This window comes from Barbatula barbatula (genome assembly GCF_947034865.1).
Source record: "Barbatula barbatula genome assembly, chromosome: 18".
Lineage (NCBI taxonomy): Eukaryota > Metazoa > Chordata > Actinopteri > Cypriniformes > Nemacheilidae > Barbatula > Barbatula barbatula.
In genome coordinates, this window is record NC_136781.1 from 17,922,837 (window position 1) to 17,944,927 (window position 22,091).

Genomic DNA, 22,091 nt, shown 5'->3' on the forward strand with positions numbered 1-22,091 from the left:
TCATTTAGTCAACCTTGTTCTTGTGATTCCTGTTTGGCAAATATTCTATTCTGCTGTCAGAAAACATATTTTGAACATATCCCCTGACCGTTGTACTGTACTTTTATGGTTTAATCCCCTGGTCCAGAGAAAGAAGTAAAACCACAGTCCACAAATTTAATCCAGAGCCCTCTTTGGGCCAGGGTACTAGCCTGCATATGGTGCGAATCAAGCATGCTGTAAAGTCTGTGTTTAACTGCGGTAAGACATACATTTACAAGAAAAGCCAGAGAGACACAAGTATATGAGGAAATCTAGGTCACTTTACTGATGTTTCTGAGGCTGATTTTCCACTTCACTCAGTTTAGACTCAACCCCGCGCCGCTCTTATCCCCCTTTATTTCACTGTGGTTGGTTGTAGGAATGCAGTTTTCATGTTATCCGCTCTACCATTCTTAACCCCTCAGCATCACGAGTTAATCTGCTGGGAAAGAACCCTACTCAGTTGGCATGTTTCTTGTAAGCAGTGGGTCTCGTAAACCTACAAAGAAACAAAGCAACTCAATGAAAGGCATGACTTCCAAATCCTACAATAGTGGCCAAAAGCGACGTCTGGCTTTAAACGTCTAATCGAGTTAGATTGATACCATCAAAATATACGAAATGGAGAAAGGCACTTTTATTTCTCCCACTCTAACAATCTCACAATTTAAAATTCATTGCCCATCTTATAAATATTAACGATTTTGTGACGACGTTGTGTCATTGCCGTCCAATAGAAAGGCTTATCTCATGAATATTAAATACACTGCGTTCACCGTAGTAGGATTCGTAGATTGGCTGGCGGATTTCTGTCGCGTGTGTAGTGGAGACGCAAGCCATGTAACGCTATACGGTAATAGGCTACTATCCATTCACCACCTCTGTTGGTACAGCATCACAAACACCACATCATCCCTTCACTTCCGCATCTGCTGTCAGATGTTGTGAACCGGACTGTTTCTCTGCATGCAGCGGAACAATAAGACACATTTTCGGCCTGCGTGAACTGCGGACACCTGAGACGCGCACGGTAAGTTACTATGTATCATAAGTGATTCGTTTATAACCTGCTTAAATGTGCGTTTCGTTTTTTTTACATGCCATTCACTGTTGGGGTCTGCAGTGTGGGCGGTTTATAAGACACAATGTTTATTTGTATAACGGATGAGTTTGATGTGCGTTGTGAATGAATGTGATTATCTCATCACTTTTAAAGGGGAGACTTCATTGATCAGCTCGCCCTCATCGCTTCTGAAAAAGATCACGCCCTCGTTTGAATTGATTCAATTTGTAAGATTTGTTCAGTTTTGCAATGTCGACATCTGATATGCTGTCGTCCTGTGGTCGTGTTGTTAACGGTAGGCTTTATCTAGGGCTGATGACGGATTCGCGTCCATCTCTCGGCTGTCAGTCATGATAAAGCTGTCAGTCGCGCATCAGGATGTATTTCGTGTGTTGTAAGAGGTTCAGCTGCCTGCAGTGGGTCTGTGGGTGTGGTTCTGCCGGCCGGTGAGGATCAATTCTGCTTCCACAAACCCTGAACATAATGCACTGTTCCCACGGTCATGAAATAAACCTGGATTTTAAATACTAGACGTGGTATGATTTAATGCCTTTCTACTTTATACAAATTATTTAGGTGCGAAATAATTGTTTTACTGAATCAATTAAATAGGCACTATAATAGAGCATTTGCAGTGGTAGGTATAATTCAACAATTAACCCATATAGTGTAAAAATATGTCCTCCTGATGAAGAATATTTTCTTAAAACCCAATGCATGTTTAATCGACTGTATCTTTTAATAGGCAATAACTATAAAGGGAGGCAAGAATTTAAGGTGCATGGCTACATTATAGGATAGACACTGACTTTCATAAACGTATTACCTTGAGGAAAAAGTTTGACGGCTAGCCTATTTTCACTTTTATATTATTCTTTGGAAGTGCAGTCTCTATAAAATTATTATTATATCCAGTAATGAGCAACAACAAGTCATGGAGTAAAAGGAATGTTAACACAACTGTTGCACGCTACCAAAACATTAATTCAAACTTGTCCTATAAGTGCATAAATATAATCTGCCACTAACTTAGTTTGATGTACAGTATCTACTCAGAAAAGAAGTATTTATTAAAGGCTGCAGATCTACCTAGTGCTACATTTACCCATGACCAGTGAGCCTTTACCCATGATTTGAATAGGCTTTTATAACACGTGTTTTATATGCTGTCCATTAAGATTGCAAGTTCTGATATTAAGGTTATTCAATGTTTCAAAGGTCCGCAAATGTGTTGAACACCCTAGAGGTTTGGGTAAGTGTATACTGTATCTTTTCTCAATATATACATTTTTGGGGATGCTGTATGTGCATAAATGAGACTGCACTACCTGAAGCATATAATTTACAAACAACATTCACAAACCCTTCTGTTTTTATTGCAATATTTTGCCATTTCTTTCTCGCGCAACGCTTTGCTTTTACTGTAGATAGAGTTCACATATTATTTCTCAGTTATTGTGAAAAGTAATTGTATTTTTCCGATTTTCAGTTTCTGTAAGTGAATCTGGCATTCAGCTTGGCTTTGATGTTTTGCCTGTAAACGTGCAATCTCCACAAAATGTCATTTAACTTAATGGGTAGGACACCTGGGAGCCATGTGTTTTTGTGTGTGTGTGTGTGTGTAATTTTATTTTAATTAGCAACTCGCTCAGATTTTCTTTTTTTGTGTGTGTTTTTAATGTGTCATAGACCCTTTTATACATGTGCTTGCTGTTTGGTAGAACTTCCTTCAGAGTTGTTAATTTTGCAGTTAGGAGAGATTAAGGGGCCCAATATCTGTGTGTAGAGTAAAGCTTTTTCTTGTGTGTTTATACTCTTTAGAGCAGATATTTTATGTCACAAAGGGGTCAAGATAAACCACATTCCTATTATTTGTCATGACATTTTATGGTTTAAGTTTTAATAGCCCAAAATTTAATATTAGGTAAATCAAGGACTTGTGTTATTATTATTATTATCTTTTGCTTATGTACCATGTCTGTCACACCCGGTAAAAGCTGAATTTCCATACCTCTGCTTGTAACAGAGCTGGCAGCCTTGGGGCTCAACTATGTGGCTGTACTGTGCATTCAAAAGCAAACACAGTAACCTTTGTCAGTTATAGGTCAACTGATATCAGATTTCCCGAAGTATGATCTGTTTTGTGACGGATGGATTTGGCTATAGTCCGAAAATGAACAGTCTGTGTGTGAATGGTTCAATTACAGAACCTAGAAGACTAGACCATGCTTTCAGTTGTCATAGTGTTTTGCCTTTATAGGGCAGAATAAGAATTGTGAGAGAAAGTTGCAAATCAGTTGTTCTATAGGGTCACTGCCAGAATGTTATAGGGATGCCCAATGAGGTTTCTTTGATTTTCAAAGCTTTGTCTTGTTTCAGGCTGATAAATTGACAGGACTGAAAGATCAGAGGATGTTTAGATATTATCCGCATTATCCAAACAATAACTGTCCAATAAGAAAATCATAGAAGCTGTTATTTCTCCTGCACAAAAAACATACCAAAGGTTATTTACAATGAACTGTAAACTTTTAATGAAAAAATTGCGTAAAATAAGTGTAACTTTTAATTCAGCATCTCATTTAGCTCTACTAAATTTCATATATTGGCGTTCAGTCCCTTGCAGCAATGGTGAAAATACAAAAATAGGTCAAATACTGTTACTGTAGTATCGCGAGGCTCCAGTAGATGGAGTCGAAAACATGCCAAACGCGTTGGAGCCAAATTCCGGTGAACAAATGGTACAAATGAGTGTCCATGACTGTAAGATTGTTTGTGTGAACTGCAGCTTTGTGAGCATGTGTTTGGGCAATGCCCCAATCTTACTAAATGGAACAACTGTGTGTTCAGTGAGTTTGACTGTTGAACTCACAGACTCTCTGTCTTTTCTTTCAGCCAAAGAGGAGGAAGATGAAGTTGATGGTGTGGTTCATTTCCAGTGTTATAGGAATTGAGTGAGATTAAACTGCAGAAGTGTGGATTTGACTTCGAAATTATGGCTGCAACCACACCCACATCAGCCCCGCCTCCCAAAAAGAGCCGAGGGAAACAGGAGATAGAAACTCTGCAGACAGCCAACGAAGAGCTGAAGAGCCGATTGAATGACATACAGAATGAATTGCAACAGGAAAGAGGAAAGGTACAGTATGGCTGCTGTATTCATTTGGTTGCGAATCAGATTTTTAGATCTGACACTTTTCACTACTGAAATCAGATCTCTTTGTCGAGGCAGCGTTGTCCAACGTCCATATGAACATTGGTTGCCATGGAAATGATTTACACATCAGCCCACACTGAAGATGGAAAACCGGAAACATCACGTTTGATGATGCTGTTGTGGCATCCTACTGAAAAGCTAAACTCATGAGCTGCTTGTTACAAAAACATAGGACACATCTATAGATGGTTTCAAAGCAACGAAAACAGTACTATGCATGCATGTTTTTGTTGAAGCCAGTCCCTGTAGATTACTTCTGATAAATGAACAGTTGCTTAACTACAGCTACACGACGCATTCAACAAATTGTTTTTTTAATAAAATACAATAAAATTCAACAAACTGTTTTTTTAATAAAATTCAAATACAATAAAATTCAACAAATTGTTTATTTAATACATCAAATATTGATATAAAATACTATTCATATAAAACGATTAAAATATATATACTGTAGTTATATTAATAACCACAAGCCAGACCGATAAAAAAGCACAGACCTGAAGATAACTTCGGACCAGGCTCATGTATCTGATGAAACCATCTGTAGACATTGTATGGGCCAGTGCGTTCATGTCACATCCCACATCGCACCAAACCATTCTAGGCACAGTGTGAAACGGTAACAGTTATGTTTCCACGGCACAATTACAAACTGTTCTCGGCTCTGAATTATCGGCACAGTTGTCTAACCGTGTATAGCTCAGTCTCTTCTGATACCAAGGCAGCGCGTGACGCGTTTGTATTTACATTCTAAAATATTCCGTCATCAGCCCTGTGGTGGAAAATGAAACCATTTACGTACCAGCTGGCATGGATGGGCACGGAGTGCAACGAGAACGATTTGGCCCGATGGTGAAAATACGCCAAAAAAAATTTTTTTTTATGCTTTTGCTCCCTGAACAAAACTTATTTTCAGCCCTATTACGTAATCTGCTTGTTAATCAAAATATTTAGATTCCAACAACCCTTAGAATTCAGTACCCGACTGTCCAGCACTGTTGTGGGAATTATTTCTCGTAGCCCAATAAAGAAACTTGCTTTTGAGCCTGGTTAAATAAATACTAGAAACTGAGGTTTAAAGAGAAATAAAAAGCTTTTTGTTTGCCATTTCGGTACCTTGGTACCCATTTAATTGCATTCTCTCTCATTCTCTAACTCATTACCATACTGGGAATCCTGGTGGTTTTATCAATATTGTCGAGTCGAGATTGTGAAGTTACATTGTTGGTAGAATTTCCTCAATGTTAGCTTCAGTTAAGTGAAGACAGGAACATAATTTAGTAGACCCTTTAATCCAAATGAGGAGATAACAAAAGCAACCTAGAGGCGCAACAAATGTGTAAGTGCAAACAAAGTTGTTTTGCACAGGTTGAGAGGCAGATCAATCCACAAGCCACCTTTTACTTTTTACTACCTTTGTTTTCTTGCAGTCAGCTTGTTGGGATCTTTTGATAAAATTAGGCAGGGCACATCTTACATTTATTTATTTGGCAGACGCTTTTATCCAAAGCGACTCACAAGTAGTTTTTTTTATACAGTGGCACATTACTGCAGAGCAATCAGGGGTAAGGTGCCTTGCTCAAGGGCCCTTCAGTAATGACCTGCTGGCACTGAGATTAGAACCGGCAACCTTCTGATCACAAGCCCAACGCTCTAACCATTAGGCCAGAGCTGATCTTGTCTGTCACCTTCTAGGTGGGCAAATTACGGGAGCGAATGCAAGAACTCCGGGGGCAGCGTGAAACAGAGCAGCACAAGCACTCTGTGGCTCTCACTGAACTTCGCGTCAAACTCCACGAGGAGAAGCAGCGGGAGGTGGCATCCGCTCGAGAGACCCTATCCCGGCAACATGAGGCAGAGATGGCGCGGGCGGCCCGCCTTCGAGAGACCGAACTGGCCCGTTTGCAAGCGCTGGTGTGTGTTTTACGGGATGGAGCCAGCAGCGAACTACGGAACGCCGTCAAGGAGGAGGCCAGAGAGGAGGCCCGAAAGAGCTACGAGGCGGAGAAACTACGGTTTACGCAGGAGCTGCAGGAGGCAAAGACGTCACGGCGCCAGTTGGAGGAGGCCCTGGCCAATTCCGTGCAGGCTGATAGGGCCAAAGCAGCCGATCTCAGAGTGGCCCATCAGGCTCATCAGGAGGAGATACAGAGAATCAAACGAGAAAGCGAGAGGGAAATCCGGAGACTGGTGAGATGGATGAGTTCTTTCAAATTGTGAGAGTCCATTGGGTGTCGCATGAGGGGTCTTATACCAGTTAAATTTTTTATTCCACGTTAAGGCGAAATAAAGTGTTTCATGACAAAAATAATCATTTTTATTTCCACATACTTGCCAAACTCAAGCTATTGGGTACAGCCCCGGTCTCAAGATATTTAATACCATCATTCATCATCCAACACAGGATGTTGGTGGCATTTTCTATTTGATTTCTACCTCCAAGCCTAAAACAGATTATAACAGTGGCTCAAATTTCTTTTGTCTTTTGGCTTGAAGAGTTAAAAAAAATGCATGTTTAGTCATGTTAAAAATGTGTGTGTTTGACAGATGGAGGAGTTGAGGAGCAGAGATCGTGTGGTGCAGTCACTGGAGAGAGAGCTTGGTGTGCAGGCGGGTCAGACTCAGCGTCTCCTGCTACAGAGAGTGGAATCAGAACGGCATCATGGGAGTCCAAAGAGAGAGATGGCACCTGCCCTTGGGGAGAACACAGACTCTTCTGTTAACCAGGTCTGAAACACAGCTGACAAAAAGCTTATAGAAACACTGAGCACTGCAAACATGTCAGCCATTTCCTAGCATGTTAAACATTATCATGACAGAGTAAAAGATGTTTATGGGTGTATATTTATAGGAAGTGGATGAGAGGGACGTTCGTAGGTTTCAGCTGAAGATCGCAGAGCTGCAGGCTGTTATCAGGAAACTAGAGGACAGAAACGCATTGCTATCAGATGAGAGGAATGAATTGGTATGTGCACACAAGAACCTTTTAAGCACCTTTATTTTTAGGAGTGTATTTAGCAGAACTACCTTCACCCCGGTTCAATTTCTTTACATGTCCTACATGGACATTTTATCTTATTATAATTTAACAGTATAGAACTGAGTTACCTAAACAGTTGTGTCACTTTAATGCACAGTATTTTGGACTTATTATAAGTCCAACCGATTCACTCCTTTTGCAAATAAGGGCTCAATATGGAATAAACTTAATTCACAAACATTTACTTCATGCCGCCATTGTACTGTACTGTTGAGGTTTTATAGGCCATGATTCTTTGACATTGTCCCTTTAGTGTTGGGTCCAAATTACAAATTCTAATCACAGTGCTTTACAAACGTCTTATTACTTCCTTTAGATTTATTTTGTAAGCATGCGGTCTGTATGTAGAGAGGTCTCTCTGTGTCTTAAAGCTGAAACGGGTGCGTGAGACGGATGGAGAAATAAAGCCGCTAATGGAAAAAAATAAACGGTTGCATAAAAAGAATGAAGAGCTCCAGCAGACACTACAACGCATGGAGGACAAGCTGAAGATGCTGAGCAGAGAGAACGCAGAAATGGTTTGTTGTTTAAGATCACATTACAGAAGTTAATGCAATGTAAATGCCATGTCATATTAAGTAATTTGAACCAAAGCTGAATATTACTTAACAGCCCACAAAGCCATAATAACATCATCAAATAAGTTGTTAAGAATATTTTAAGTGAAAGTTAAATGTCTTTCATAATAATGTTCATGTTGTCTTTAAACCCTTGTTCCTGTCAGAAGGAGAATTCACAGCAGAACTCACAGCAGAGCCCCCAACCAGGCTTGTTAAAGAGACACACCTCTCTGACGGACCTGAGTCACGCTCATGAACAACAGGAAGTTGAGTATCTCCACCTGCAAATCAACGAGCAGCGCGGCGTTATTGAGGAGCTAACGCAGGTGGGCAATTCCAGCGTTATGGACGTGACATAAAAATGCTCAGAGAATGTATTTAATACGAATATATTGAACCATCTGTTTATATTTTACTAAACCCTCCATTTAAAAAAAGCTAAATATTCATGCGTCGTGGATGTGACAAAAAAGGACACGTTTTTTGGGAGACGATAAACTTTGTAGGATTTCTGTGAATTAAATTGTACACAGCTGAATCAATAATACCCAATGAATGGAGAAGGGTGTGACAATCCTGAAAGTGGCACTTGCCTGACAATGAAAAATCATGCGCTAAAAATGTAAATAAGCTTTAATAACTTCATCAAATGTTAATTTGAATCCCAAATGTTAATATCAGTGTTTGCATAGTAAAAACCTTTAACATTTTCACGGAATTACATGCAGTGTAAATGGTTAACATTTTACTAACTTATGTCAAAGTAAAACAAACTATTTAGTTTTGAAGAAATGTAAAGTGTGCCCTGATTTGATCCTTTTATCAATATTTGATTGGATATTATTGCATGGGCTGTGATATTATTGGGTAATATCTTTAAATCCCCACCCACAGGGTCTTGATTACTTCAGCAGAGAAAGATGAGTTGTTTAGGGGATGAAGAGGGTTATTATATTGAACAAATATCGTTCACAATAAGACCAGAAAAAACACATGTTACCTGTAATTTTCCTGTAATTTTCTTGTCAGGTGTTTACTCTGAAGTCCTTGCTTGATTATTAGACAGTGTGTGTGCGTATATGTGTGTACGCCAGTGTTTGTGTGTGTTTAATCTGTAATTGGTCTCACTCAGTAATTATTTGTGTTTGGTAATCAGTGCTGTGTTTGTTAATTTGCTTGTTTTCTTCATTAACAAGAGGCCTCATTATAATTGAGTTACGCTCTCGCTCTTCCCTCGCCGCAGTGCTCACATGCACAGTGATGTCACAGTATTACCCATAGCATGCTGTTGATCCATCTGAGGCAGCCTAAAAAAACAAAACCTTCCTTTTGAACTCGCCTGTTTTGAGCCGTATTGAGGCCTAAAACCTAATAATCCTAAACCAACATTAAAAAAAATTGGTTTCAAAAATATAAATTTAATCTGCAAATAGAGTGAAACCCCAAACATTTGTGTAAACATCATTGTCCGTTGTAATTTATTATTGTGATTATTTTTGTGATTCTCTGTAATACAGGAAACTGTACTGGTGTGTGTTTTATATGCGTTGTGCTATTGTGGCGTGATGTATAGTAAGCCATCAGTTTGATATGATTTTTGGATGTCCCGTCAGGAGCGAGACAGACTGGTGATCAGCAAAAAGAACAGAAGAAGAAACATGAAATTGCCTAAGGTGAGATGCTTTTCAGTCTTTCCTTCATTTTGGGTCGTGTTTTCAGGACATTTCGCTCAACTTCCACATGAACACTCTCTCACTATACTGTCACTAAGCAACTGTCTCCTCTGAGAAGTTTGTGTGTGTTCCGTCATGTGTGTGTCAGCACATTAATTGGCCTCTCGAGACCTCAGAGTCGCGCCAAGTTCGTTCCTTTCTCTCTTGTTTCTCATGTACAAACTGCAAAAAGTCTATCTTGCTAAAATATTTATTTCGCGTTTTTAATTCATGTCTATTGATAATTGTAGTTAGCTTTATATAAAATGAATAATAGATGTCTATTGCATGTCCTTAGATGCTTAGGGTTGTGGGGTGGGGTTTAGTTGTTCGTTCTCTAGAATTGTTGCTAAGGAGGAGGAGTCAGTTGACTTGCTCACTAAAAACATCAGACATTATCGTTCATCCACCTTGTTTTAGCCTTCTTTCCTATGAACGCTTAAGATCTCAGTTGGAGTCTGGAGAGATGTTTTGGGAGTTCTGCTTAACAGGTTTTTTAGTTTTTTGGAGGGATGTTTAAAAGGACATGAAAGCTGAGGATCATTCATGACCACAAGCACACGTACAGTATGAAAGAATATTTCCTGCTGGTGCTGTATTTCTCCATGTTCCTGTGTTTGTGTGCTCTGGTGTGTCTGTATTTTTCTGGCTGTAAGGAGATGACCTACAAACACGATGGTAAGATGAATCGTACAGTCAAAGACTGGTATTTCATAACAACCTGGGAAATATTCCAAGAATCCTTAATTCTCGAAACAACTTGCTTGTACATTATCTGTGGCATGCTAGAAATTGACACTGCAATTTTGTCGATTGATTTGCAAAAAACTTTCACATATGCAAAGCATTAATTGGCTTTGATCTTTAAAGGAGTTTAAAATGTGATGTTATTTTGAAGGTTGATAAACTATTGTATCACACTAGTCAATTTTAATACGAAAAAATGTTAAAGTCTGAAACAGTGTATATTTAACGTTTATACCGATTTATGTAGCAATAATAGCAACCCGTATTGACAACATGCATCACTGTAAATATGATATTGACTAGAAAACTAAGCCTAGAAAAAGTCTTTACTTTTGTATCCAAATGAGTCTTTCAGCAGCTTTCATGGTAATGTTACAGTGTTTTTATGTATGTACTTTGGCCTGCTTTTCACCATCACTCTCTGTCTTTTAGAGGCATGTTGTGGAGACATATTTTGGATTTGATGAGGAATCGGTCGATTCTGAAACATCGTCTCTGACATCATATAACACTGACCGCACAGATCACACCCCCGCCACCCCAGAAGAGGACCTTGAGGATGTGCGTTAAGTGTTTCCTATAATACCTTTTTAATACTCATAACAATTATTCTTTCATTATTACTTAACATCTATTTAGCTGTTTTTATTTTGTAATTTCATACATTTACACATAAAATCCCATCAGTTTTCGTGGCAATGAATCGTACATCATAAATTCTGCTGTGCAGTCACCATGAACCCTTTCTAATGTTCGTTTAATGCAAGGTCCTGTCTTTTAGTTAATTGTTTTTAAGTGTTCTGCTCAAAGGACTGTAACAGGAGATCTCAGCAGTTTTCTAGGTCATAATGACAGTACGCCACTACCTGGCTGTTGTTTACTGCTTCAGAGCGAACAGAACAATGAGCAGGTCATTAACCATATTCTCATAACAGTGTGTTCATATTATAAACCAGGCACTGCTTGCGTTGTCAATATGGATATTTCTCTTAAACAAATGCATCGGTTTGCATCAGAAGACGTTTGTTCAGACATTCTTTGATCGATTGGATGAACTTTTTGGAGTGTCAAAAAATTGCCCCTCATTCACTCCCATTCTACCACTTGGAAGTGAAAGGATACTTAGTAATATTACTCCGACTGCATTGTTCTTCAAGAAGAAAATCATATTCAGTTAGGATGCATTAAGGGTAATTTTACGTGTTTAATACATGCATGGGCAACTTATAACAAACCAAAGACACAGAAAGATATTCCCGCCATATAAACCCTTTAACAGGACAAATTCTACTGTCGCTGGTACCTGAGCAGCCTCATAGCAGCTACAACCACACTCTACACACAAGCCCGCCTATCTCCTGCAGTTAAATATTTTAACCAATCACAGACAAGTACGTCTGTGATTGGTGATGGTGAACCAGAAGCGTTGAATTAAGACAGTAGACTTACCAACAGCAAGTGATCTTATAGCCTGAACTTAAATGTGACTCAAACATGTGAAATTACATAAACCTATTGATATTTACAGGCAAATTACCTGATGAAATTTCTCATGATTTTGGTCGCACATTATTTTTACAAGTCTGAAATTGTGGAATTACATTTGTTGGTCAGGGCTTTTCCCGAGAGGAGGCCGAGCTGCGTTTTCGTCAGCTGACACGAGAGTACCAGGCACTGCAGCGAGCATATGCCCTTCTGCAGGAAGCCACGGGGCCCCTGGACCCCGAGAGACACTCCAGGGTGAGGGCCGTCATGCCAACTCCACAGACGCATGTTTTACCTCACTGACACTGGACATTCCTTTTCTTACTAATGCAGTTCTGTAAACAAATCTTAACATTCATTAAAGAATGAATCTAACCACCACAATTCTCAAGAACTTATCCCGACCTTTTCAGAATCTCTCACTCTAAAAATGCCTTTCAGATTCACCATAGCCAGCAGTCTAGCAAGCATGGTGAAAAAATCCTGCCTCAAAAAATATATCTCACCAAAATGTAAAGTTTTTATAAATATATAGATTTGAAATCAAAACCAAATCAGACCAAAGTATGTCATGTTTAAACGTTAAGCATGCCCTAGGCTGGCTCTTTGATTGGCTGTATGCTCTGTCCGTTAGACGAGGGAGCAGCTGCAGACGGAGCTGATTGGCTACCAGGCACGGATTGCTGACCTGGAGCGGAGCTTGGCAGAGAAGGGGCAGGTAAATGAGAAAGAGGGCGGGGACAAGAGACCCCTGACTCCCCTCACATTGGCTTTGCTGCTTGTCTTTCTGACAGCCGTGCTTGTGTGCTGGCGCTACACACAGCGGATATGCCGCCAAATCATGTGACTTTCAACTGGCTAATCCAAGCATGCATATTTATATATAGGATCAATTCAACTCGCAATTATTGTTAAGTACAGTATAAATTATAGACCTCTTGTAAAACATTGTCTGAATTTGTTCAATTTCAGTCAGATGAACAGATATTGAGACCAGATCGTTTATTGTGACTGAATCATAAACAATAATGCAGATTTGATTTTGTGTATTTTAATCAATGATATTATAAGATTAGTTTTGGTGGTTTTGTGCCTCGGAATCTGCTTAGTTGTTTTATGGTTGCCACAAACTGCCTTAACGCTATTGAATTGTGAAATCTGCAACTTTTTTACGTCTACATTTAAAAATAACATTTAGGAATCAACCCTCAACCTTAAGCAAAACTGTATAAGGTTAAATCGGATATACCAGGGCACAAAAATGTATCTCCTGTTTCATCGTCCTGGGCTGTGTTCTGAATGAAATACTACCTTACTGTTTACTTACTACAATGCAGTATGTTGCATACAGATTCTAAACACAGTATGCGAAAAGAAACTTGAAAAAGATTTTTGTCTATCATAAAAAAATTCAAACCATAGTATACTACATTTTGCTACATCAGCATGCTCCATGTTTAATTATGTCAAATTTTTATCTAAATTTGCATAATTTTTTTTTAATCTTGGCAATCGTATAATAACATACTGTTAGAGGGGGATGTTACAAAAGTGTGGCAGTGCATCTGTGGTTAATTTCTCACATTAAATTAATAGTTATGGACACTGCATTGTGGAATGTACTATTCTGCCATACAAAGGCAAATTGCAGTAAAATCACTTTCCTGTAGCTCAGCGGTTATAGCATAGCGCTAACAACGCCAAGGTCATGGGTTCGATCCCAGGGACACATAATTAGAAACAATTACAGTGGGGCAAAAAAGTATTTAGTCAGCCACCAATTGTGCAAGTTCTCCCACTTAAAAAGATCAGAGAGGCCAGTGATTTTCATCATAGGTACACTTCAACTATGAGAGACAGAATGAGAAAAAAATCCAGAAAATCTAATTTTTTAAGAATTTATTTGCAAATTATGGTGGAAAATAAGTATTTGGTCACCTACAAAAAAAGCCAGATTTCTGACTCTCACAGACCGGTAACTTCTTCTTTAAGAGGCTCCTCTGTCCTCCACTGGATTGGGAGAACGCCATATGGTCAGATGAAATCAAAATATAACTTTTTGGTAAAAATTCTACTTGTCGTGTTTGGAGGAGAAAGAATGCTGAGTTGCATCCAAAGAACAAAGAGTTTCATCCAAAGAACACCTTACCTACTGTGAAGCGTGGGGGTGGAAACATCATGCTTTGGGGCTGTTTTTCTGCAAAGGGACCAGGACGACTGATCCGTGTAAAGGAAAGAATGAATGGGGCGATGTATCGTGAGATTTTGAGTAAAAACCTCCTTCGACCAGCAAGGGCGTTGAAGATGAAACGTGGTTGGGTCTTTCAGCATGACAGTGATCCCATACACATCGCCCGGGCAACGAAGGAGTGGCTTCGGAAAGAAGCATTTCAAGGTCCTGGAGTGGCCTAGCCAGTCTCCAGATCTCAACCCCATAGACAATCTTTGGAGGGAGTTGAAAATCTGTGTTGCACAGCGACAGCCCCAAAACATCACTGTTCTAGAGGAGATCTGCATGGAGGAATGGACCAAACTACAAGCAAAAGTGTGTAAAAACCTTGTGGAGACTTACAGAAAACGTTTGACCTCTGTCATTGCCAACAAAGGGTATATAACAAAGTATTGAAATTAACTTTTGTTATTGACCACATACTTATTTTTCCACAATAATTGCAAATAATTCCTTTAAAAATCAGACAATGTGATTTTTCTAGATTTTTATTTTCCTCATTCTGTCTCTCATAGTTGAAGTGTACCTATGATGAAAATTACAGGCCTCTCTCATATTTTTAAGTGGGAGAACTTGCACAATTGGTGGCTGACTAAATACTTTTTTGCCCCCCTGTATATAGTATAATGCAATGTAATTCGATTTGGATAAAAGTGTCTGCCAAAATGCATAAAAATAAATGTTTTTTATTTTTAATAAAAAACTGAGAAAAGATGCCTTCAGATTTTACAAAGCTAATTTCAAACCTTATCTTAATTTTGACCAAATGTGTAGTTACTGCACTTTGCCTTTGCAGGGCAGTATTCCTTGCAGTAATATCTATTCTATACTTTTGATGGTAGTATGCTATTCCGACCATAGGCATTCTTATTGTGGGCTTATTTATTGGTTGGTTCACTATGCATGTTTCTCACCGTTCAGCCTGCTTTTGCATGCATTTCCTGTCTGTTCTGTGCTCGTCTGTTCTGTCTGCATGTGGCCTAATAAATCTTTATTGGGGATATTTCTCCATTTCTCTCTGTTCATTTATTTATTATTTGTGTGTGTTCATGTGTTCTATTTATTACGGTTATTGTGTTAAACACAATGGATTGTTCAATACTTTTTCTGAGAGTAAAGAGAATGAGAGATACAGTATAAACACTATAGTACAGTTATTGCTTCCGTTGTTTATCTCATTTGAAAGTCGCTTTGGATAAAACTGTTCTGCAAAATGACTAAATGTAATGTAAATACAGTACGTGTGTGTCTACTGTGTGTGATCAGTACGTACTGTAGTTATAAACGAGTGTTAGATAAGTGCTTGCAGTGTAATTTGTAGTGGATTGTGTGTTTGTTCGGGTTTATGTGATGCAGGACTCCAAATGGGCAGAGGAAAAACAAAATCTCATCAGGGTGAATCAGGAGCTCCGAGAAAAGGTACCGTCTTTGCCCTAAGCTTACAAAAGCTTCACACAAACTTAAATACAAAACTGTTAAAATTTTTCAACTGCGTTTCTGTATGTGTGGCAGATAGCGTCGCTGGAGCAGTGTGAAATGAGATTACGCTCGGAGGTTCGAGATACCCTGGATCAAAATGAACTACTTGAATTCCGCATTCTAGAACTGGAAGTAAGAGAATCTGTATTGTTCCCACAGCATCAAACAGGGGCAGTCAATCCTGTCTCCTGCCTACACCATCTACATACTTAAACCCATATCCTCCACAGAACTTGCACTGCATTGAACTTTATGTGTCATGTTAATATTTCCATCATCGTCATTATATGTGTTTTTGTTTTAAAATATGTGTATTTATATCAACATTGTTTTGTTAAATATACGTTTAAATTAAATAAAATTTATTTGAATTAAACTTCTCATTTTATTTTGACTCCACCTCCTGCATGTTGTATTTGTTTAGTCCTGCAAGTCTTTGTTTGTACAGCATCACAAACACTACATTAACTATTGTTTGCATCCACGTCTAGATTTACTTTGTAAAATATAAAATGAAGCCAACATATCATTTGTCCAAACATCTGCTTGATAAATGTTATACTCTATAATTAATTTTCTTAATATAAATGTTATTATTTGATTATCACAATCAATATTATTACTTACAATCCATACTTTTTATAGGAATTACACAAAAGAAATGGTTTTACACAGTGGTTCTCAAACTGGGGGCTGTGGAACCAGGGGATCACAGTTTTTGTAGCATTTCATGAAATATAGAGATTTATCAAGCATTTTGTGCAATCAAACATCAGAAAAATAAGACCACCAACCAAAATAATTTATGTTCCAGCATTGTATAATGTATATGTTTTTGGTTTAATTAAAATTGTAAGTTTAAGATCGTAAGTTTTGTATTTTGGCGGCCAAAAAAAGTGACACATCCTACACAAAGGGGGCCTTACAACGAAAAAGTTTGAGAACCGCCAGTTTAACAGGTATTTTTTCCTTTCTATCAATAGAAGTTAATATTACATTTATAAGAGTTTATAAACTATTTCAAGGATAATAAAAATTGAGTCTTTTGATTCCTGTGCGTTTTTTCCACATTCCCCTTACTGTTGTGGATTATACACAGTTATATTCTAGATAATGTGATGTTATTCGTCCTTTTCTTAGTGTGATTTCGGATATTCATGGTTTCTGATATACTTGGGCAGTTATATTTTGGCATTCTGCATTTAAATTTAAGGAATGGTTCTCACTCAGAAAAGAATATTATGTCATCATTTACTCACCCTTTTGTTTCTAACCTGCATGCATGACTTTCTTCAAGTGAAATCAAAAGGTGAATTTTTAAACAATGTCCTCTTCATTCATATGAAATGTTAATTCATTCAGTTATGTTTTCTTACAGATACTATTATGGTCCCAGACAATGCTTTCTATGTATATTTTGTGACAAAGTGTTTTTTAACCATTAGGAGAGAGAACGTCGATCTCCTGCCTTTAACCTGCAAATCTCTGCCTCTGAAAACAACAGTAGCCTACAGCTACACTGCCAACAGGAGGGTGTCAAGGTGTGTATACAGTACAATATACATAAATACCGTAAGTAGATTTGTACAGTTTCAAAGCTACAACATGCACATGCATGCTTTTGATGTCCAAACTTAACTTCCGCAAAGATTACTTCTGTTAACAAGCAAAAGAAACAACAAGTAAATTACATTAGCTATCAAGTTCGAAATATACAGTGCATCGGGAAAGTATTCACATCGCTTCACTTTTTCCACATTTTGTCACGTTACAGCCTTATTCCAATGGATTAAATTCATTATTTCCCTCAATTCTACAAATATGTAATATGTCTTGCACAACGATTGCCACTGTATATCACATTCACAAAAATGACAGCTCATCTTATTTGTTTATGCTATTTGAATGCGTGTTTTTTGTTTAGGATGTCATCATTCCTGACCTCATGAAAAAGCTTGACATTCTTGGTGATAATGGGGTAAGAAAAATGTGCATTTCTGCTGTAAAACATGCGCATATCGCTCCTGTTTCTAACAATTTAAGGTTTCACCCGGCAGAATTTACGTAATGAGGAGCAAGTGACAGTAATTCAAGCAGGCACTGTGCTGTCTTTATGTGAAAAGGTATCGCTGAGTATCAATCATTTCTTAATCACATTTATTCACTTGGCAGACATCGAATTCTCTGTATTTGCTTTATTGTTTTCCTTTTTGTTTTTTCCATTTTGCCTATATCTGTTTTTAACAGTGGTTGAAGCAAATTGACAGCACTGAAGCTGCTCTAACACAGAAAATGATTGACCTGGAAAATGAGAAGGTGAGAACTTTCATGCAATCTGAGATTAAAAGTCTTATATGTGTTCATTCTCAAATAAGGTGTAGTGAATGACGAGTTACATTAAAGTTACATTCAGTTGTGATATAATCATTAACAGGAGCTGTTCAGTAAACAGAAGGGTTTTTTGGAGGAGGAACTGGACTATAGGAAACAAGCTCTCGATCATGCCCAACTGGTAGGACCATGAGATTATTTTGTATCAGAGCACAGTCTCGCCTAACCGGAAAAATCTGTTTTTCATAAAAACTTGAGCAATTTTACAAGCTATTTAGGACAACTTTACCTTAAAGGGACAGTTCACCTAAAAATTCTGTCATAATTAACTCATCCTCTTGGCATTTCAAACCAGTATGACTCGCAGAACTCAAAAGAAAATATTTTGTATAAACTTGGTAACCGAACAGTGCCGGCACCCCTTTCATTTCAATTGCATAAACACTAAACCAGTGCAAGTGAATGAGAAGGAAGAAAGTCATACAGGTTTGAAATGACACGAGGGTGAGTAAATGATGACAGAATGATCATTTTTGGGGGTAATATCAATTTAAGCACAGAAGTTGTTAGCTGATGAATTCCTAGTAAAGAGCTAAAGTTCTCGAGAGGTCCACCAATCAGAGAAGTCAGTGTTTCTCATTCACTTGATGCATTGTAAATTACGTAATACAACGACCCCCCCAGAATGAAACTATTTGTTTTTCATAGAATTACATATAATTAATTCATAATTTGAATGAATTTCAAATCAAATGTGGAAAAGAAAAACGTGCAGAAAGGTATTGTGTAGTTTTATCGTAATTTAGTATTGTACATACATTTACATTTATGCATTTGGCAGACGCTTTCATCCAAAGCGACTTGCATTGCAATCCTGATCGAACCCATAACCTTGGCATTGTTGGCGCCATGCTCTAACCATTGAGCCACAGGGAAGCTTTAACAGTTTTTCTTGTTTGTTCGTTTCGGTTTTCAGAGGGTGCAGGAGTTAGAGGCTACATTATATGTTGCTCTACAGCAGGATCCAGACAGTTGTCTGGGGGAGAGTTTGAGTGACAGACAACAAGAAAAGCTGGCGGAGTCAATGGAAGCCGTGCGGAGACAGATCCTAAGACAGAGTCGCCATGCTGACACTCTTGTCTTACAACAGCGGATGGAGCTCCTTCAGTCTGCGCAACAGGTCAGGCTGTGTGTGCATGTGTGAAAATACGACGATTGTCAGTGACAAAAAAGGAAAATGGTTTTGGAGCACAAATGCCAAAGTACATGATTATGATTATTTTTGCATACCATGGTTTGTATCAAAATTATATGACTGAATTCTATAGTATTGAATTTTTATTTCAAATGCATGTTTTTAATAAGACTAATAAGTTTTTTCTTTACAGTATGGGCTTAATAATGCACATATATTACTTAAAATTTGGCTGTCAAAGAAAAACTGTAAAAAAATTAAAGGCAGTGATCCCTCCAACAAAATAAGAAAGTAATGTGTTTTTCTTTCTTTGATTTACAGAGAATCAGAGAGCTTGAGGACAAGATTGACATGCAAAGACGACATATCAAAGAGATTGAAGAAAAGGTGTGTATGGATGTTTATGAAAGCATTAGATTGTATTCTGGATAAAAATTGCTCATTAAATGTTCTGAGTAGTTGAATACAGTTGGGTTAGTGTTTGTGAATTCTTAATGTGTACTTGTAAATTGGTCTCTATGACTGATTCTTCTTCTCCTTTCCTCTCTCTTGTTTGACATTTGTTTTTATTATAATTTATAGTTTTTGTTCCTTTTCTTGTTTTTCTCCTTAGCTTTTATTCTCTGGCCTTAACCCCCTCCCAAAACATTCACACCAAACACACATTACACTTGTCTCTCTGTTTCTGTCTGTCTCACTCTCTCATACAAACACACACAGGTGCAGTATCTGAACAGATGATAAAAACTCAACTTGCCGATAGAAATATTTTGGTCAGGCAAACATTCCTCAGTTGTTGTATATAATGTTTTTTTCAGATTTTACGATGCGTTTCCAAAGAGAAACATTTGTATCCCACAAGGTCCAGTTGAAGCTGCTTTTAATTGTATTTTGTCCAACTGAAAAATTGTGTGAACTAATACAAAATATATGTACTCTAAATATTTGTAACAATGAGTAAAAACACCTCAACACTTGTCAAACTGCTTTTAGTTTCAATAAATAAAGTTGTATTTTTTTGATATGGGCTAAGAATGACTTTATTAACAAAATGGTAGGTTATAGAGAGGAAAAAGGAAAATGATAGCTCAAAAAAGACAATGGAAATTTAAGTTATTAAGATTACATTGTGTTTGTTAAGTGATCCAAAGTGAATAGAAGTAGTTAGGATATTTTGATTAAAGTTTTAGGCATTAGTCTAAGCCAGCAGGTGTCAGTATAGATCGGGAGACTGTGTGTTCCATGGTTCTGACTAGAGTTCATCTCAATGTACTACAGCTGCTAACTTAGACCCATAGCAAAGACTGGCCGAGCTTTTACAAAGGAGACTGTGAAAAAGCATGCATGACCTCAGAATAAATGTTCTTACTCACTGACTAACGGGAAATGAGCTCTGTGCACGCATGTGTTTGTGTGCATGCACAGATTCTCGGATCTGCGGGATGATCTCAGCCAAAGCTTAAACAAACTTGCCAGTCAGAAATAGACTGTTTGACTGAAAACGAGATTCCCTTTCGAGGGAACTCTACACTGCGTCAATGTTGACACTTTGGGGAACGCCAGCAGCGTGACGCATCTGAATACGTTGTGTGAAACTAATCTCGCGACTTATCGTCGCGCCGCGATTTATCGTCGCGCCGCGATTTATCGTCGCGCCGCGATTTATCGTCGCGCCGCGATTTATCGTCGCGCCGCGATTTATCGTCGCGCCGCGATTTATCGTCGCGCCGCGATTTATCGTCGCGCCGCGATGACGTCACTATGACGTCACGAGTGACGCGCGGCACCGGAAGGTATAAATAGGAAGCGGACGCAATGCAAATCAGCTTCTGCCATTTCAGCAAAGCGCTCTGTGTGTGTGAAGTTTATTGTCTGTTTGTTTACGACGTTGTCTAGATTGTTTATTGAAAACTTTATTAGAAATGAGTAGACAAAAGACCTTTAAGCCATGTGTTTCCCCTTGTCCTCGTTTTATTACGGGTGGGGATACACATGAACTCTGTGTTGAGTGTTTGGGATTTGAGCATGCTAAGGCAGCTCTTAAGGGGGATCCCTGTGAACATTGTTTGTGGCTATCACTAAAAACACTCAACTCTCGTGCTGCTTTGTTTGATGAGTCAGGCAAAATTCGCCAGCCTCACGGATCGGGACCCGCTACTGCCGAGGCAGCGCGGCGTCTCCGTTCGTGGGGCTCGCAGATGGATGTTTATGAGGGTGTTGAGACGGCTTCGGCCTTTTCTCAACCCCCCAGTTCCATTGCCTCTGGAAGGGATACGGGAGCCCGCATGGCGGCTTCTCCCGCCCCATCCAGAAGCCCAACGCACTGCTCTAGCTCTGAGGAGTTAGAGAGTGTTGGTTTTCATGCACGGGACATAGATGAGCCCAATGAAATTCCCCTTTCCCCTGGGTATGAGGAGCTGTTAGAGGTTGTTGGCCGGGCGGTAGCCAGACTTGGCATTGACTGGCCCACAGAGCAACAAGAAGTTTTGTCTGTCAGTAAATTGGATGAAAGATTCTTGGAAAAACGGGTACAACCTCAGTGTCGGGGGTTGCCTTTTTTCCCCGATTTACACTCAGAGGTGTCCAAATCGTGGAAAAAACCATACTCTTCTCGCATTTCTTCCACATCGACGAATTTTTCGAATGTGTTAGGGGCTAGAGATAAGGGGTATGGCATGATGCCCAGGGTAGAAGAAACGTTGGCCGTGTATCTTTCACCAGATTCGGCATCATCTTTGAAATCCCCGACATTACCCTCCAAACCATGTAGAGTGACATCTAATTTGGTAGGCAAGGCATATATGGCTTCAGGTCGGGCTGGATCATGCCTACACACCATGGGTCTATTGCAGGCATACCAGGCCGACTTGCTGGGGGATATTAAAGAGGGCGAGGTAATAGATCCAAGTCTGCTCAACGAGTTGAGAACAGCAGCAGATCTTACTCTTCGGGCCACTAAGGAGACAGCCCAAGCTGTTGGGCGCTCCATGTCAGCACTGGTAGCCACA

At 38.9% G+C, this 22,091-nt stretch overlaps 1 protein-coding gene across 1 annotated transcript; it reads left to right on the top strand.

Annotated features, from left to right (window-relative positions):
* Positions 1-552: 552 nt before the first annotated feature.
* On the top strand, positions 553-19,515 carry jakmip1 (janus kinase and microtubule interacting protein 1; the record flags this gene model as incomplete). The annotated part of the gene is made up of 20 exons (XM_079479463.1): positions 553-1,051; positions 3,980-4,223; positions 6,000-6,494; positions 6,852-7,031; positions 7,156-7,269; positions 7,716-7,862; positions 8,069-8,230; positions 9,518-9,577; positions 10,796-10,924; positions 11,978-12,103; positions 12,483-12,566; positions 15,435-15,497; positions 15,591-15,689; positions 17,003-17,098; positions 17,482-17,535; positions 17,615-17,680; positions 17,805-17,873; positions 17,992-18,069; positions 18,865-19,068; positions 19,405-19,515. The coding sequence occupies exons 2-20, from the start codon at positions 4,080-4,082 to the stop codon at positions 19,513-19,515; spliced, it is 2,481 nt and encodes an 826-aa protein (XP_079335589.1). The 5' UTR covers positions 553-1,051; positions 3,980-4,079.
* Between the last annotated feature and the right edge of the window lie 2,576 nt (positions 19,516-22,091).